Consider the following 19,203-nt stretch of genomic DNA (forward strand, 5'->3'; position numbering starts at 1 on the left):
TTGGGGGGACTGTTATTTGAAGGAATAGAAGACATGGATATGATCCTCCAGAAGCATCCTATGAAGAATTGACTTGGTAGTTGAATGTTTGATAATTTCAGAGTGTATAGATTCCTCTTCATCTAGTTAGCTGGAGGAATTCTTTAATATTCTGGAGACAATTTTGTTCTCCTTAAAATTATTAAGTGTAAAATATCCACCCAATAAAAACGTATTTGAAGTTTAGAAATATTTTTTAAATAAATTTATTATAATTAGAGATAAAACGAAGTAAACGGTTAATTCTAAGAGTTGCGCTGCTAAAAGTTCAAACAATAAGTGGATAGAGATGAATCCATTTGCTTTGGTGATGTGAAGATCAGGCATGACCTAAGCTTGCATGTTCTATGTAATAGAGGGGTCAGAAATAAGATTAGATTACTCGGTGGAAGGAATGATAGATCAGAAAATAGAAACAACCAATGTAGATGCCTTTTTCTTAGGTCTCCACTGTAACTATCAGCTCATGAAAAGCTTTCTTTGCTACCAGTGCAGGAAAACCACAATATTGTCATGCTCAGATTTTGACTTTTATTAGAATATCATTTTACCTTCATAAGAATATTCAAGCACATTAAGAATCTAAATGATAATGTTACAGAATTCATGTACCCACCCATTTAGTTTTAGTCAGTTAACCAGAAGTCTTTCTTCGTGACTTTTGACCTCTTAGAGGTAATATATTATAACTCAGATTGAATAAGTTTTAATGCTTTCTTCATGTTTTCTATCACTGTAATAAAGTAAATATATATTATTAGTAAATGAGAATATAAAATTTTATAATTAATCCTGAATTAAAATCAACCTGTTGAACAACTATAAAGATACGGGGATTTATCTGCAATATTAAAAACTATTATATAAAAGTGTACACATAAATTTAGGGATTAGACCTTTTAGAGCTGATTAATTAACTTTACGTTAAAGAATTTTATTAGAGGGATTTGAGGGGGTATCTGTTTTGTTAACTGATCATTTTGTATTAGCTTCGTTGGATATGACAAGCATAACTATCTTATTAAGCATAGCTGATAGTGAATGTCGTTAAGAATGAAAGTCCCAAGTCAGACTGAGGAAGAGATTTAATTATTAATCACTTTGAGGAAATCACATATGATCTTTGATATGAGAAGAATGGACTGGTTTTCTTAAAGTGTAATTTTAATGTGTACTCTATTCTGTTTGATGGTCTTAACATTTAGTGATCACAAGGACTGTTAGAGATCCTTGTTGAAAAAAGGATTCCAAGTTGTCCCAGAAATTCTGATGTCAACTGGAGCTAAGAGTTTGCATTTTAACCACAACCACCACTGCCAATCCCAGGAACTGTGATGGCTGGGAAGCACTGTTTGAGGGAAAGTGCTGATGGAGGGCATCACTCATCCTTCTAACAGTCAAGTGTTGCTGGCATCACTGTTTAAGATAATTTGAGAATACTTACATAGTGGTAAATCCTGAGGTTCATATGTGTATAATCTGTTCGAGTATCTTCCAGTTATATCAGCTCTGACTGTTAAAGAAGGATCTGCCCACAAAAAATGTTACATATTTTTTACAAGTTCTGAAAATCATTCATGCCTCTAGCTTGGAAACAAACGTTAAGCATATTTACAAGCTAAATCAGTTTTCATACATGTTAATTCATGATGAGTTAATCAGAGTTTCCATTTTAGTATGCTATAGCTCTCTATCAACATAGTTTAGAGAACTGTACTGAAAGTATTTTGGGGATTGATTTAATAGCATGAGCTAATTTAAAAATAAAACTTTAATATTTATAAGTTGCAAATATAATGAGTTTGATTGTTGAACTAATAAGAGCTATTGTTGACTGGGTTACTAATAACTCCCCTTTAAAAGGAATAGTACTTCAAATACTATTACAAGGAATAGTTTCGAATGAACTAACATTTGAAAGTAAAAGCAAGAAGACTACTGATTTTGTAAATCTGATGGAAAGAGATTACACAATTACCCACAAACATGATTCTAGGCACATATTGTCCATCAGGTGATAAATTCTTATCTGTGGTCTCATGCTAGCAAAAGAAGGAAAAAAATGTTATTGGATTGGATTGTTTTTAACAGTTGATTTAAAAATATGTAAACAGGTTTTCAGTAAATTGTGTATTTTAGCCTCTTACAATTCTATATAACATTCTATGTCCACTAATACTATATAGCTCCTTTTGCCTTTAAATAAAGACTAAAAGAGATTAAACTTTTCCATTGAATTGAAATATTAAAAAAAATTGTAGAGATCATGTACCATGAGATTCAGCATGATGAAATTATTCTGAGCCATTTCTTGTATTTCTTTATTTTGGGCAAACACTTTTTTTAGTGCTGTGGGGAAAGATGTAATGCCAGTTAGTTTCAAGGATCAAGATTACATTAAAATAATGTAGCAAAATAAAGCTAGTATTTTGCATTTGTTTACTTGTATAACTTGGATGTTAATAGTTGATTGGCCCATTGCTACTCTGTCTCTCATTGGAAATCAATGAGGGACACCGTCTATCCAAGGTTGGGGGGGACATCAAGGGATAATCACATTGAAATCGCCAGTTTTATAATGTCACTTAATTCATTGAGTCATTGGTTAAAGCATCATCTTTTCAGCCAGTTTTCCCACCTTTTTGGGGGGCAGGGGATACAGAGAGATATATTGCTAACAATCATTGTAGTCAGTCAGCCCCTTAATAAAATGATGTTACTCTATCAGTTGTCTTTTTTTTTTTTTATTTCAAGTGCCTTCTTAATTTGTAACTAGGTCACTTTCCTATGATCTTAAAAGCATAAATTACCTTGGCAGTATTGACAGTCTTCCAAGTGATGAATAACCATCAGTGGCTTGTTACTAAACAGAGAGAATGTGAAATTGAGCCAAGTGATTCATTTGAGTCAAACTGTACAGGGAAATTAGATTTAAGGTTTTCATACTTTCTATAAGACATTAACTAAAATTCTCAGGTTGACAAATCACAGTGCTGTAATCTATAGTAGGGTTACTCATAAAATGACTCCAGAACTGAAGCATCAGCCTCACCAGAAATGTAGCTTATTAGAAATGTAAATTTTCTGACTCCTCTGGGTCCACTCAATCAGAATCTCTGGGGTTGAGGTCCAGGAATCATAGCTTAACACGTTGACCAGGTCATTCTTATATATACTGTAGTACAGTTAGAAAGATAGAGTCAATTCTGTCTCCAGAGTTGAAAGGATATGAACAAGACATTCATTTCCAGTCAACATGTGGTATAAAATTTTAGGAGAATAAAGTTTTTGCTTATTTTCTTCTGTTTTTAGTTTTTGCAAAAAAGGCTATTAATATTTGGTTATTTTTACCAACTTTCACTCTTGTCATAATTCTATAAGCAATCTCAGTGAGAGTTCCCTTCCTGTATATTTTCAGTGTCAGTTTGATTTTAACCCTTGGAAAAAAAAATTTTTATGGTAGTTAATTGACTGCTGTTTAGAATTAGAGGAAAGTTAGAATGTTGACTATAGTAAAGGATAAATGAATTATGATTTGGAAACATATTTTTTAATGTTTAATTTTCAGAGGATGTTGGGTCCAAAAAGAGACTAATGTAAAAATATAAATCATAAATCTTTAAAAGAACAGAGGAAATTATATGAAATACACCTCAAAGAAGATAACAAACTTTGAGTTGTTAATAATTTCATTTAATCCTCAAACATAATTTACATTAATTTTAGGTAAAATAAATCCTGCTGCTGCTGCTGCCGCTAAGTCGCTTCAGTCGTGTCCGACTCTGTGTGACCCCATAGATGGAAGCCCACCAGGCTCCTCCGTCCCTGGGATTCTCCAGGCAAGAACACTGGAGTGGGTTGCCATTGCCTTCTCCAATGCATGAAAGTGAAAGTGAAGTCGCTCAGTCGTGTCCGACCCTCAGCGACCCCACGGACCGCAGCCTACCAGGCTCCTCCGTCCATGGGATCCTCCAGGCGAGAGTACTGGAGTGGGGTGCCATTGCCCTCTCCAAAATAAATCCTACAACTTTTAAAATTTATAACATAGAAAGCTAACATTTATCAACCTCACATTTCCTTTTTTTTTTCCTTTTTAACTTTGGCGATACTCCAGCCTAAAGAAATACAAAGGTGCGGGGAGAGTAACTCCAAGGGCAGAAAATTAAGTGCTTTGTTTCTGCGCTAGACATCCCGCATGCCTTATCGTAGTATCAGCCCTTCCATACTCCAAGAATTTAAAGACATATTATGCAATAGTATCTTCCACGGGGTCGATAAGAGTCGGACACGACTGATCGACTTCACTTTCACTTTCCACTTTCATGCATTGGAGAAGGAAATGGCAACCCACTCCAGTGTTCTTGCCTGGAGAATCCCAGGGGCGGAGGAACCTGGTGGGCTGCCGTCTATGGGGTCGCACAGAGTCGGACACGACTGAAGTGACTGAGCAGCAGCAGTAGCAGTACCTTAATGGTTTCATCCTTATAATTAATCTTTGTAATCTATTTTGGTGTAAAATGTGAGGTATGGATCCAACTTTATTTTCCACATGACTCTCAAATTCTAACAATAATTGTTTTACATACTCTGTGTCCCCTATTCCTGATTTAAAATGTTACTTTATCACATACACAGTTTCTGTTGTATCTGGTTTTATTTCTCTTCTCTCCATTCTGTTCAGTTCTTTTACCAGTAACATTGTTTTATTGTAGTTTGGTAAAATGTTACATATTGATTAAAGGCTAGTCCCCACTGGTTTCTTTTTCAGAAAGTTCCGAACTATTTGTGTCTGTGTTCCCATTTCAATTTTAGAATTATTTTTTAAACAAAAACTGTACTAATGTATTGTGATTGTCTTTAAAAAATTTGAAGTATAAAGAGAATTGACCTTTTTACAATCTTGAGTCTTCCTATATAAGAACACAGAACTCATGTCATAGGTTTGCAATTTTCTCAGTAGTACATTTAGTTCACAATAGATTTCGTGCATTTTCTGTCATTTACCCTGAGATATTTTGTCTTTTTTTCTGCTATTTAACCATTTAACTTTTATATGCGTGTGTGCTAAGTCACTTTAGTTGTGTCCGACTCTTAGCCAGCTGATGAACTGTAGCCCACCAGGCTCTGTCCATGAGATTCTCCAGGCAAGAATACTGGAGACTGTTGCCATGCCCTCCTCCAAGGGATCTTCCTGACCCAGGGATCATAGCCATCTCTTACGTCTCCTGAATTGGCAGGTAGGTTCTTTATCACTGGCACCACCTGGGAAGTCCTTTAATTTTATTTATATATATATGCCATTGGTTTCTGGGTATTAATTTAGTCTCATCTAATTTAACTTAATTTTCATCCTTCTGAATACTTAAGAGTTGATTCTCAAGTTTTTCATGTACACAGTCAACATCTGCAGATGAAGATATTTTCACACTCTTTTTCTCATCTAATTGCATTGCTTGGTGTCTCGAGAACAATGTTAGTAATTGTGGTGATGAAAGAATCCCATCAGTGGGATACTTTAATTGATTTTCCCAGTAAGCATGATACTGGGTTTTTAGGTTTGTTTTTTTGTTTTTACTGAGATGGATATTTCTTTGTTAGGATAAATAAAAATAAATTGATATTGTTAAATAAATGTTTAAGAAACTCCAGTACGGATTTGGCATTATTGTAAATGTCTCTTCACCGTTTATGTTGATAGGAGACACTGTATGATTTGTGTCCTTATGAATATTAGATTATTTTAATAGAGTTCTTATTCTTGACTCCTTAGGCATTCCCAAACTGAATTTCACTTTACCAGAGTATATTTTTTAAGTGTTCTGCTGGCTGCTTTTTGCTGATATGTTGTTTGCGTTTTGCATTTCTCTTTGATAATAAGGTTATTCTGTAAACTTTTCTGTATTTTTTGGTAATGTTTGTCCAGTGTTGAGAGTGTGTTACTCAATTATTTGGAATCTTTCCTTTTTCTTTGAAGAGTTGAATTGAACACTCTTTCGATATTTGATAAATATTTGGGGTGCTTTTAAAAATGTAATTGTCTTAGCTCTATCCCCTCAAAGTCAGTAGATCTTCAAGGATAAAAATCATGTCACTCTTGGTCATTGAGTATATAACAGTGCCTGGCACATAGCAGTGGTCACTCAGTAAGTACTGGACTGACTGACCATGAATGTGGATTTTAAACAAGGCTCTCTGAATTGTTCTGATAATTAGACAGCCTTGAGAAACACTGCTGTAAACCAGGTTTCTTTTTAAGCTTGTGTAATGCCCAGTGTTTTGCATAATCTGTTTTGTTTATGCAGCTTATATTCAGAAGTTTACTTGGTGGATGTTGTTTAAGTCTAAATAAGTCTTTAATAAGTCTGAACTAGACTTATTGCTGTACCATTTTGCACTATATACAAATATCCAATCATCATTTTGTATGTCTGACATTACTATAATGTCAGTTATTCCTCAGTATAAAAGCTTGCCTGGGTTATTAAAGAATTAATACAAGGATATTTAGACCTCTTGGTTATAAACAATTCTAATAGCAGCTCTTATTTTAAACAGCACTCAATATCAGAGCAAATTGTTACTGTGTCCTTTCAAAAGCTAACATGCTAGTTTTTTGGCTCTCAGTAATGAGGTATGTGTATGTCAAAGTTGAATGAGAGGTATTTTACCTTTTTTGAGTATGGAAGAGACCTTCCTCATAAGTCTGCACCCAAGTGATGTCATCTCCCCATCCTAAAACAGAAGAGGGAAATCAGTGTATCAACTCAAGACCCCTGAAGAGTTCTGAAATGCGCACGTGCAATGTGATATAGAGGATACATAATTATAACGAGACAGGAAGAGGCTGTGTCCTTTTAGATGATAGTGCTGACGTTTTGTAACTTTGTTTCATATCTCAACACCCATGGCCTTGAACCTAGTAAATGTTCAGTAGATGCTATTACGGTTAGTGGTGATAGATAAGATATCTTTGGACCATGCAAAAACTCTGGCTTTCAGATTGTACAGGAGAAGACTAGTTAATCTGCATGCTTTGTAAGTGCAGATGCTAAATTGCTTCAGTCATGTCTGACTTTTTGTGACCTGTGGACTGTAGCCCACCATGATCCTCTGTCCATGGGATTCTCAAGGCAAGAATACTGGAGTGGGTTACCGTTTCCTCCTCCAGGGGCTCTTCCTGACCCAGGGATTGAACCCAAGTCTCGCATCTCCTGCATTGGCAGGTGGGTTCTTTACCACTAGCGCCACCTGGGAATCCCTTGCGTACTTTGTAAATCTATTAGGAATATGTTGGACTGTACTGTCTAATGTCCTTGAAGCTTGAGTACTGGGAGATGTTGATGCCTTTAAAATCAGAATACATCATGAAAAAATAGAATTTCAAATTTTGCTTTTGAGTTTTAACAGGTAAAAAATTCTGCTGTGGAAATTTCATGGTTGAGAGAAAAACCAATAAAACACAGTTGTTTTGGAAGCATCCAAAAGAGTGGAGGAGAGGGATATAGAACACAAGGAGTAGAGAGAGAACCTACTGGTCCTTAAAGTGGTGATGTGAGGAGTTGGGGATGTATACTAGTGATTGAAGAATGACTGTCGAGGAGAATGCACAAAGTATTTCAAAGTATGTTCTGGAAATGTCTCAGTCTACAGATGGAAAAGATGGAATTAATTTGAAAATAGAAATATTTGCAGTTTAGTTTGTATTCAGAGTTTTTTGTATGCTTCAAGTGTGTCAGACTGGAGTTTCTTGTTTTGATACCATGGCTTAGAAGATGGCCAGGACTTAAGAAGCAGAATTATGAAGAAAGATAAATATGAATGCATGATTTTTGTCAGGTTTTAGTTTGTTTTTTAATAGAGACTATTAAATATAATTAATAACAATACAGTTCATCTATTGAAAGTAGATACTTTTTTTGGCTATATTTAAATAGTGTGCAACCATCACTGGAACATTTTTATCACCTGAAAAAAAAAACCCTTTACCACTCAGTTATCACCACCTAATCTTTCATTTCCTCAACCCTAAGAAACACTGAATCCACTTTCTGTCTGTAGGTTACCTTAGTCCAGATGCTTTTGTCTGTGGAATCATGTAAGATATGATGTGTTTTATGGCTGGATGCTTTCATTCAGTACAATGTTTTCAAGGTTCATCCATGTCATTGCGTGTATTAGGACTTCATTTTTGGGCCATTCCATTGTTAACACTATACCACATTTTGTTTATCCATTCATCATTTGATGAACATTTGGGTTGTTTCTATTTTTTGGATTTTATGAATACTGCTGCTGTGAACACATGGGAGCAAAACTTTTGTGTGAACATATGTTTGCATTTTCCCTGGGTATATCCCTAGAGGTGGAATTGCTGGACTAAATGGTAACTGTACCTTTAACATTATGGGGGCACTACCAGACTTTTTCCAAAGTGACTGCATTATTTTACTCCCTTACCAGAAATGTTGTTGGTTTGTTTTGCCTGATTTTAGAAGCTGGGCATTGGAAGACCAACTTATGTTAGCTTAGTACCCCCACCTTAGCAGGAATCATTCCTGTCTATAGTAATCCTGAAGGATTTTCTTTGCTTGAGCATATGTAGTAACTTTATGCTACATTTAGCATTCGATAAAAGTTGCTTTGGAAACAGCCAGTGAGACTAGGCTCCTGCTTAATTTCCCTATTCTGTTGCAAATACCATTCAATGCCAGAATGTCAGCAATGGGAAGAATTACTGTTCTCTGCCCTTGGTGAATTTAGTTCTGCAAACATTAAAGGAACATCTGCTATATGCCTTGCTCTACTTGGCACTGGGTGTACAAAGGTGGGGGACTATAGTCCCTGCTCTCAAACAGTTCATTCATAGCTTGGCAAGATAGTCATATTATATTATAATTATTTTTATACACTTTACCTCATAATCACAATAGGCTAAAGGTGGTACAGAATTTAAACTGTCTTCAGGGTCTCTGTTCATTGTTGTTGTTTAGTTACTCAATCATGTCCAACTCTTTGCAACCCCATGGACAGCAGCATGCCAGGCTTCCCTGTCCTTCACCATCTCCTGGAGTTTGCTCAAATTCTTGTCCACTGAGTTGACGTTGCCATCCAACCATCTCATCCTCTGTTGCCCCCTTCTCATCCTGCCCTCAATCTTTCCCAGCATCAGGGTCTTTACCAATGAGTCAGCTCTTCACATCGGGTAGCCAAAGTGTTAGAGTTTCAGCTTCAGCATCAATCCTTCCCATGAATATTCAGGTATAATTTCCCTTAGGATTGACTGGTTTGATCTGCTTGTAGTCCAAGGGACTCTCGAGAGTCTCCTCCAACACCAGAGTTAGAAAGCATCATTTCTTTGGCACTCAGCCTTCTTTATAGTACAACTCTCACATCCATACATGACTACTGGAAAAACCATAACTTTAACTAGATGGACCTTTGTCAGCAAAGTAGTATCTCTGCTTTTTAATATGCTGTCTAGGTTTGTCATAGCTTTTCTTCCAAGGAGCAAGTGTCTTTTAATTTCATGGTGCAGTCACCATCCACGGTGATTTTGGAGCCCAGGAAAATAAAATCTGTCACTGTTTCCACTTTTTCCCCTTCTACCTGCCATGCAGTGATGGGACTGGATGCCATGATCTTAGTTACCATAATTCATAATTCAGTACTGGCTATGTTTACTTGTCATCTGAGATTTCTTTCATCTTCAATGTGTATTTGTTGAGTACTTACTGTGTGCCAGGTGCTGTTGCAGAGCAGTTCTTTTGATTCCAAAGCAAGTCAAGGTTTTGGGGTTCACTTTTATGTTGAACCATTTCTTAACTTTTTCCAATTAATATTCCCTCTTCTCCCTAACAGTGTCTCTGCTTAACTGGTGCTGCTCCCCACTCCAAGCAGCCCCATATGCTACTTGGTGTTGCACATGGTGTTTAATTCAGCCCTCGAGGGTCTTTAAGGGCAGTGACTGGTTTGGTCTTTGGCAATTTAAGGCTAATGAGTTCATTGTTTTATGACTATTGCATGTGTATATAGGGAGATAACATGATAAATTACACTTAGGAAGACATTTCCCTCTTTTATTTATTTTGCAAAAGCTTGCTGATTTTTTTAGACTTTCTGTGATTTTAAACTAAAGTAGAATTAATTACTTTGACTGAATATTGGTGAGCAGTTGACTGGCATCCAGTACATTTGTTAAGGGATAAATTAGAAAGAAAGTTAATCTTTTCAAATTTGAAATTATGCTATAATTTATCTCCATTTGTTCATTACTTAGTTCACATTGTCATTCCAAGTAGTGGTCAGTTGTGTTTTTGGGTTGTGCTACTGATTTAGACTGATTTAGAATTAGCTATGTGCAGATGAATGATTTTCTTTACATTTCTGGTAGCTGGAAATGTAGGAATCAATTTTGAGAATCTTGTTTATATTTCTTTACAGGTGAAGATATAATTGTTTGTTAGGCCGAAGTAAAGCAGCTGGTACAGAATAGATCTTTTCTAAAGAGTGTTCAGTTCAGTTCAGTTCAGTTGCTCAGTTGTGTCTGACTCTTTGCGTCCCCATGAATCACAACACGCCAGGCCTCCCTGTCCATCACCAACTCCCAGAGTTTACTCATGTCCATCGAGTCGGTGATGCCATCCAACCATCTCATTCTCTGTCGTCTCTGTCTCCTCCCGCCCCCAATCCCTCCCAGCATCAGAGTCTTTCCCAGTGAGTCAACTTGTCGCATGAGGTGGCCAAAGTATTGCAGTTTCAGCTTTAGCATCAGTTCTTCCAATGAACACCCAGGATTGATCTCCCTTAGAATGGACTGGTTGGATCTCCTTGCAGTCCAAGGGACTCTCAAGAGTCTTCTCCAGCACCACAGTTCAGAAGCGTCAATTCTTTGACGATCAGCTTTCTTCACAGTCCAAATCTCACATCCATACATGACCACAGGAAAAACCATAGCCTTGACTAGACGGACCTTGGTTGGCAAAGTAATGTCTCTGCTTTTTAATATACCATCTAGGTTGGTCATAACTTTCCTTCCAAGAAGTAAGCGTCTTTTAATTTCATGGCTGCAATCAGCATCTGCAGTGATTTTGGAGCCCCCCAAAAACAAAGTCTGACACTGTTTCCACTATTTCCCCATCTATTTCCCATGACAGTGTAGACCATGGCAAATCTAGATCATGTTGTCTAAAAATACTATAGCGGTTTCCCGGAGTCAGCATAGTAAACACTTGGTTAACCAGAATTCTTGGAGTATGGAGATAAAATAATTTTTGAGGTATCCCAGTATAAAATCATTCCAAATTATTTTCTTGCCTGAATAAATATTGGACAGAGCACTGGAACAGATTCTATGGAAATCCTGATTGCGTTTAGGATATCAATATGACATATTAATCAATAGAATTTTCCAGAATTTTCTAGGACCCTGGTTACCAAAGTTATAGGCAATGAAGCTAGTTTTCCACTATTTCTATAGAAGATGAAGCAAAAAATTTGTTTTTCATTTGGTTTGGCTCACTCTTTAAAATTAACTGATCCTTTCTGGGATTCTTTTCCCCCTGTTTTCAAGTGACACACAACAAAAAATTCCAGTTAATTGAGTTAGTTTTTTTAAAATTTCTTTTAAATTATTTTATTTTCGTGTAAGCTAAAAGAAAATTTACACACTGAAATCTCAAAATTCCTTAGGCATGCACATTAACCTTGTTAGAGGTTCTTCTACATGTCTTTCTTTTTTCCGTAGGAATTTTCCCAAACATTTAAAGCCCATAGTTTTTACTGTATATACAGCCTGCTGCTGCTGCTGCTGCTGCTAAGTCGCTTCAGTCATGTCTGACTCTGTGCGACCCCATAGACGGCAGCCCACCAGGCTCCCCCGTCCCTGGGATTCTCCAGGCAAGGACACTGGAGTGGGTTCCCATTTCCTTAAACCATAGCAATCTATGATTATGTCATTTTACACTGTGCAAAATCCTCAAAAAATAGTGGTACAAGTTAGTTTTATAACTAGACTGTGGGCAAGAGATGAAGAATTTTAAAACAATCCAAATGACTGAGTTTAGAAAATAAAATGAAATTCCAGTACCTCTTGAAAGTGTCTGAGGAGGTCTCTTTTCCTTTTTGATAGCAATGGCAAGGTTGGAAGAAACTGTGATGAGTAAGAGGCAGAGGACCAGAGCTGAGTGTGACATCATGTCTTCTCAAGAATCCTTCAGAACTGGATGGTAAAAAATGTCAGAATCTAGTAGGTTACCTCAGGTTGTCATCAAGACATTTGTTAAGAGTTAGACCAAACTTAGGCTGACAGGTTGCTTTGCTTGTGTGAGTTGACATGGTACAATCATCTATAACTTTCACATTTTCTTTTTAAATTATTGTAAAAATGCAATCAATTCAATAAAAGTCCACTTGATGAAAAGCCACAGTGTTTGGGCTTCCTAGGGGTAGTACAATGAAGTTGAAACCCCAAATAGGCACCCACAGCCTATTTCTGACAGCATTTGAGTGCTTACAGCACTGCTTTAAACCTCAGATAAAATCACGTTGATTAAAGGGCTTGCCCCTGCTGAATGCAGTGGGCAAGTGGCATGCGTAAATAATCTTTGCCTTTTGGTTAAAACACCGTTTTAACTTTATGCTGAGACAGTAAGATGAGGCAGGAACAGTTAGTGCTTCAAGTGGAAATGAGAGGCAAACGGAACATGGAGGCTCTTGTTTCTCAGTTCTTGATAGCCATGTATCTTTATCCTCCCATCGTTTGCTCGGCCTTTCGCTCTTCAGCATGCAACCCTGCCCTGTTTAAAAATCAGGCCTCTCATTTCAGAATCTTTATCTCGCCAGCGGTGCATCCCTTCCATTCTCTCCTGGATTGAAAATGGTTGCTTTGGTTCTATTTAAATTATTTTCTTTCCTAATCTGGAAAGGACTCACTCATAAATTTCTTGGTATTGAGAAACCCTGTTAAACAATAATCATGGTGCTGATAAGCATCACAGTTTAAGTTCTTTTAACTTGGTAATACTGTAAAACATTTCAGAATGCCATCTTTTACCTTATGGATGTCATCTTGTACCGTAAAGGTTGGAACAAAGAAAGGGTAGATTTCAGTAGAGGATAAAGACAGTTGAATCTGGAACACAGATTCCAGTGTTTGGAGGGCAGGCTTTGTTGGGGTGAAAGTTGCTGTAGAGAAGTGGAAGCAACCATCTAAGGCAGGGTCTTATCTTGGGTCCAGGGAGCTTCTAGATGATCTGTGATTGAAATCCTGAAGTCTCAAAAATCTCTGAATTTATCTGTAAAATTTTATGAGCCTTTGTTCTCTTTTCTGGGGAAGAGAGCCCCCAGTTGCCTTAAGATTCTCCCAGGTACCTTTAGAAGCAAGGAGTTAAGAAGCAGTTAATCTGGAGGAAGCATGAGAAAAAATTCTTTATGATACAGACAGAGATAAGTAGGTAGAATCTCTATCAAAAGAAGTTATAACTTCACCTTTTTCTTAGTTTAAAGCTGCCCAATTTAAATAGGAACTGAATATTTTTTTTCAGATTTCAAGTTATTAGGTATGATTGTCAGACTGTTCTACTTAAATAAAAATATTTGTTTTCTGTTTGACATTAATAAATTGTAAAAGAGGTATTAAATATATTCTATAATGAAGACAATCAATTTATATATTACTGTTTTGGGTGAGTAGTGATTTCCCTGGTGAATAGAACATGAATGACTTACAATCCTCCAGTATCAGATGCCTGGGTTAATCTAATTGGGGGACACAGATGAACATGATGTGGTCATGTGCCAGGAGCAGCTCACACTGCACTCGGAGGCCAATAACCACATGTCTACAAATAGGTGTTATAAACACTGGCAGCATTTTCTGACACAGTACTTTACTTTTCAAAAGTAATTTAACATGTCATTTACGTAAATATTTAAAAATTCTCTGTAAAAGAGAATAGGGAGTGAAATTTTACATTCTTTTCACAGGATGTTAAAATTAGCTCCCTATGCTAAACAGTAGAGCCTTGCTGTTTATCCATCCTATATATAAGTTTGCATCTGCTAACCCCAAACTTTCACTCCATCCCTCTGTTCTCTTTCCTGGGGAAGAGAGCCGCTTAGAGAATATTTAAAATAAAAAGTATATATATATACACAAACACATACATACATACATATATATATTCTTTGTATTCCTTACATATATATCCTTTATGACTGAATCACTTTGCTATACAGCAGAAATTTGAATATTGTAAGTCAACTATACTTCAATAAGAAAATTAAAGAAAACAGAGGAACAGTTGTTACTTGCAGCATAATTTTTAAAGGGTCGCTTTTGATCAATGTTAATTTAGTATAGTAACATTAATACAAGTAGAGAATAAAAGTATGAAGCCAACAAAGAAAATCTAATTTATTAAAAGAATAAAAATTTCATTAGACTTCCCTCTGACTTACTGAAGGCCTCAGTTTTATACAGTGAAAAGGTGATCCTTTAAATATAACTGAGCTTGACCACTGATTAAATAATCTGGAAATTTTGCTTGCTTACCTGAAATAGTCAGTGCTCTTGCTGGAAGTGTATTCTGGATGTTTCTGGTTAAAAATGGGTGTGGATTTATAGACACACACACACCTGATCTAGAGCCCCACCTGCCTTGAAACAAGAGCACAGTCCACCTGCAAACTTACAAAAATGGGCTTGTCTGAAAAATCTGTGCTGTTCTCCAGTTCTCATGCTCTCACACTAAGAAAGAAAGTGTCTTCTTTCTTTCTCTAAATTGAGATTGAGTGTCCTGATAGAATGAGGCCAGATACCACCTTTGTACTTGTTTTGTTCATCCACCTTTTACTTCCCAGGGTAATTTAACGTTTGGCTAGAGTTCAACAGCAGGAAAATGTCGGGGGTGGCGGGCGGGGAGGAACTGGTATGAATGTCGGAACTGTGTGTGCACTATTGTTCTGATGAAAGGTCAGTGAGGCTTGAGATTAGATATAAAACAAAGAGGAATTCCTAAGGTTTACTCTCTTTACAGAACTGGAATGAATAGCTGAAGAGAGCAGATCCCCCCTTCTTTTCTGAGAAAGAGGAAAAGAGAAATATGCCGTTTTAAAATTTAACATTTTAATAATTTGACTCTGTATAAAATCCCTTACCTTACCATGCCAAAAAAAAATGAAATCAGGTAATTAGATACTATATTTATCTAATAGTTTAAAACATTTTTTAATAATTAATCTATGATTATGGAAAAGCATTTTTAAAGTATGGAGTTGTGTCAAAAAGAAAGTAAACTTCTCTTCCCCTTCCCCAGTACTGCCTGTCTTTTTTTCTCTGTTCACCCTCTCCCCAACAGACACACATCTACCTACCCCGCCACGTTCTACTTCTTGCACTTCAGTTCAGTTCAGTTCAGTTGAGTTGCTCAGTCGTGTCCGACTGTTTGCGACCCATGAATCATAGCACGCCAGGCCTCCCTGTCCATCACCAACTCCCGGAGTTCACTCAAACTCATGTCCATCGAATCGGTGATGCCATCCATCCATCTCATTCTCTGTCGTCCCCTTCTCCTCCCACCCCCAATCCCTCCCAGCATCAGACTCTTTTCCAGTGAGTCAACTCATCGCATGAGGTGGCCAAAGTATTGGAGTTTCAGCTTTAGCATCAGTCCTTCCAATGAACACCCAGGATCGATCTCCTTTAGAATGGACTGGTTGGATCTCCTTGCAGTCCAAGGGACTCTCAAGAGTCTTCTCCAGCACCACAGTTCAAAAGCATCAATTCTTCGGTGATCAGCTTTCTTCACAGTCCAACTCTCACATCCATACATGACCACGGGAAAAACCACCTATCCCGCCACATTCTACTTCTTGCATTTAATTATTGTTAAAGTGATCTAAGGCAGAGTCTTCAAACCTGGCCCACCTGTTTTTGTGCAGACCAAGAACTAAGAGTGGTTTTTACATTTTAAAATGTTTTGGGGTGAAAAATCAAAAGAATCATAATTTGTGACATGTGGAAATTGTATGAAATTCAAATGTCAGTGTCTAAATAGAAATGACTGGATGAAGCACAGCCGTGTCCATTGCCTTGCTATTGTCTCTGGTTACTTTTGCATTCTAACGAAGAAGTGCAGTGCTGAAACAGGGACTGTGTGACCCGTGAAGTCTTCAATATTTACTCTCAGGTCTTTTATAGAAAAAGTTGGCTGATCTTTAGCTGGTGGTTCAACAATTTTTTTTATTTCTTCCTCCCTCCCTGTCTTGCTCTCTTTTTTTTGATTATTCACTATATTAATAAATGTACTGCTGAAGAGTGGAGGTGGTGGTTATCTTCTGACATTGAAGAGTGCCCTTCTAGTGTTTTAACTTTGGATGTAGTCCTGGCTTGATTTTATCGTGTTAACAAAGTAGCCATTGTTCCTACATCATGTCTCTTAAAGGCGGGAAGGTCCAGTTTTGTTCTATGAAGTATGTATGTATATGAGATAGTAAATTTATATGGTAAATGTATTCCTTTTGTATAGTAAGTTTATAGTTTTCCTGCTAAATTTTCCCTGTGATCCTAGGAGAAACTCCACGTAGCCAGGTTCTATTATTCTTTTAGTATTCTTCTGATTCACGTATTCGTTTAATTGTACTTTCTCTCTTCTATAGAATCCTCAAAGGGAACCTTCCTTGGAACATGCTATTGAAATGGAATCCTTCCTGCTGAAGATTCAGAAACTGGAGGTATGGTGTTCATTTTACATCCAGTACTTACAAGCAGAGAAACAGCTGGGCAGTCATCCTTAAGTCTTCCTCTTAGTAGAGTGGGAGAGCTTTCACCTTGTTCTTGACTGGTAGTAGTATATAGAAAAATCTTAAAACATTCTGAGGACATCCCTGTTAAATCCCTCAGAGATGATCTGTTTTAATAGATAGTGAGAATAAGAAAGTCGTCTACTTAAGTAATGGAATGAGGTCCCAAGGTGTCTGAGATGATCAGTGTCATTTTTTCTTTCCTACTAGTGTGACCATGTAGTATATCTTGTAAACTAGGACAACGTTGAGAGTAAAAGCAGGTAATAAAGGTCATCGGAATTAGGTAATTTTAGATGATATTTTGAAGCATATACACGTCAGCCAAAATTGGTTTTATTGTACAGTAGATCACAAATAGTTCTATTGAAGATCTTTCTCTAAAGTAAAAATACTTAAAATATATGTACATTATAGCAAAAATTTAAAAAATTCTTTAATAAACATTAATCCGTTTCTTAAGTATACTTGTCTCATATACCAGGTGGTTGGTATTTTTCTGAAGGTTTTTCTGGTGTTATTGGTCTTTATTTTTCAGTGTGATCTTCTATTTTTTCACAAAATTGCCTGCAATCATCTTCAAAGTTGCCCTTATGATTAGTATATTTAAGATTGTCATCAGCTTCAACTGCTACTTCTCTGTAGACCATACTGTTTTTAAGAAAATAACGCTTTCTGTAGTTGCTTGGTTATCTGTTAAATTTGAGAAAATTTACTTCAACGGCACATGATATTTTTAATCTTATAATCTAGTTTTGTTGAAAAATCTCAAATACCTTCTTTTAGTTTTTGTTTCAAGTCATTTCTTCACCATTTCATTCCATTTGGGAACAGTATATAAATTTATCTAATTAAAAGACTTTTAATCAGTCAAGATAGTCTGCCCTTGTTAATTATTTTAAGGGCAGTGACCCATATTTTTACAAGATTAATAGGTCACATAAATCATAAATTGCATTTAGGATTAGGAATATCTATCCATTTTGTGTGTGTGTGTACCTGCATTTGTGTGTCTGTCTCTCTGTGTTTCAGCTGTCTTTCACTGAGAATATATAAAAAATAAACTGCAAATACGTTGACAGTCAGAAGTAGGCCTCCATTTTCCATCTTCCTAGGGCAATAATTGTTATCAGCTTCTTCAGCTTTCTTCTGGAAATATTTTCTCAATATTCAAGCGTGTCCCCATTCCACTTATTGTCTGTCATCTTTGTATATATCAACATATTTTTTATTTTAGAACAAATATTGCCATTCTATCAATATTTCTAATTCTCTCTTTTTTGTTTAATAATACTGATTATTGTGCCATATAAGAAGAGGAAGTTTTGAAACCATTCAGTTTCAAAGAGGAAAGAGTCTACTGTGGGAAATGTTTATATGTCTTTATGTTCTAAGTCCTATAGAGGCAAGTATTTATTTTAAAAATATTGATTTCTAGAAAACAGCACCTTTGCTTTAAAGGCATAGGTATCTCCAGAATTTGTTATTGAGCCATGTTAACTTATGTCAGACATTTAAAAGCATAGTGTGTTTATGAGCTTCTCATGTTCAGTGTCTGCAGATTCTTGCTCTGTTAAGAGCAGTTACATTTCCCAATGCAAAACAATACCCCTTTCATTTCCAATAAGTATCTCAAGTCTCTGAACTTTGAGGCGGCTACAATTAAACACTTGATAAACACACAGTGTTTTCACAGTATGGATATAAATGGGATTTATTCTTTAGTACTTGTCCTGTGGGCTACCTAAGATTAAAATTACAAAGGTTGCTTTTGCACTACAGTTCAGTCCTTCAGTTAGGCTCTTACCTGTAACCTTTGAAGGCAACCTTTTTCCTTATCATCCATAAAAATGTTTCTCTGTGTACAAAGAGACAACACAGTTTTCCTCTGACGGAGGGAGATCTGAGACCTAGATGGGCCCTTGGGTCCCCAGATGAAGTTTGGAAAGTACCTGTTTTAGAAATTGTGGATGAAGTTAGAGTGGCAAGTGGGGAACTGGGAGGCAGCCAGGCTTGACTTCAGAGGAATCTGAGAAGAGTTTTCAGATGGGTGAAGAACGGGTACAGAGAGTAGGAAGAAGAAAGAGGAGTGCGTGAGTCACAGACCCAGGGAAGGAGAGAAGTAACCGACGGGTCTGCGGTGATGGGGCAGGGCTCTTGGATCATATTAGGAGAGCTGGCTTCTTTTGAAAAACTGGAGAAAGTGCAGATATGGCCTTATATCATGAGATTAGAGGATGAGGGGTCTTAGGACAGCAAATATAATGTTTGTAATAAGATAAATAAGAGTTTCACAGCTTATGGTTTGATCTGTAAAATCTAAATTTTATTTATAAGCTGCAGTTGTGAAAGCACCAAGACAAG

General features: G+C 36.7%; 1 protein-coding gene across 1 annotated transcript; it reads right to left on the minus strand.

Moving 5' to 3' along the window:
• Positions 1-430: 430 nt before the first annotated feature.
• On the minus strand, positions 431-12,277 carry AGR3 (anterior gradient 3, protein disulphide isomerase family member). The gene is made up of 7 exons (XM_055420228.2): positions 12,125-12,277; positions 6,708-6,771; positions 2,850-2,902; positions 2,312-2,388; positions 2,018-2,081; positions 1,484-1,567; positions 431-772 (listed from the first exon to the last, which is right to left on the minus strand). The coding sequence occupies exons 1-7, from the start codon at positions 12,231-12,233 to the stop codon at positions 723-725; spliced, it is 501 nt and encodes a 166-aa protein (XP_055276203.1). The 5' UTR covers positions 12,234-12,277; the 3' UTR covers positions 431-722.
• Positions 12,278-19,203: the final 6,926 nt, after the last annotated feature.

The sequence above is a fragment of the Moschus berezovskii genome, chromosome 3, assembly GCF_049115385.1.
Source record: "Moschus berezovskii isolate FMDL1 chromosome 3, NW_MosBer_1.0, whole genome shotgun sequence".
NCBI lineage: Eukaryota > Metazoa > Chordata > Mammalia > Artiodactyla > Moschidae > Moschus > Moschus berezovskii.

Coding starts and splice junctions, on each gene's coding strand:
- AGR3 (XM_055420228.2), bottom strand. CDS start 12,233: ATGATGTCACACTCAGCTCTGGTCCTCTGCCTCTTACTCATCACAGTT. Junction 1,568..2,017: donor GCCTAGAATCATGTTTGTGG/GTAATTGTGTAA, acceptor TTTTGTGGGCAG/ATCCTTCTTTAACAGTCAGA. Junction 773..1,483: donor ACCTCAGGATTTACCACTAT/GTAAGTATTCTC, acceptor ACTTTATTACAG/TGATAGAAAACATGAAGAAA.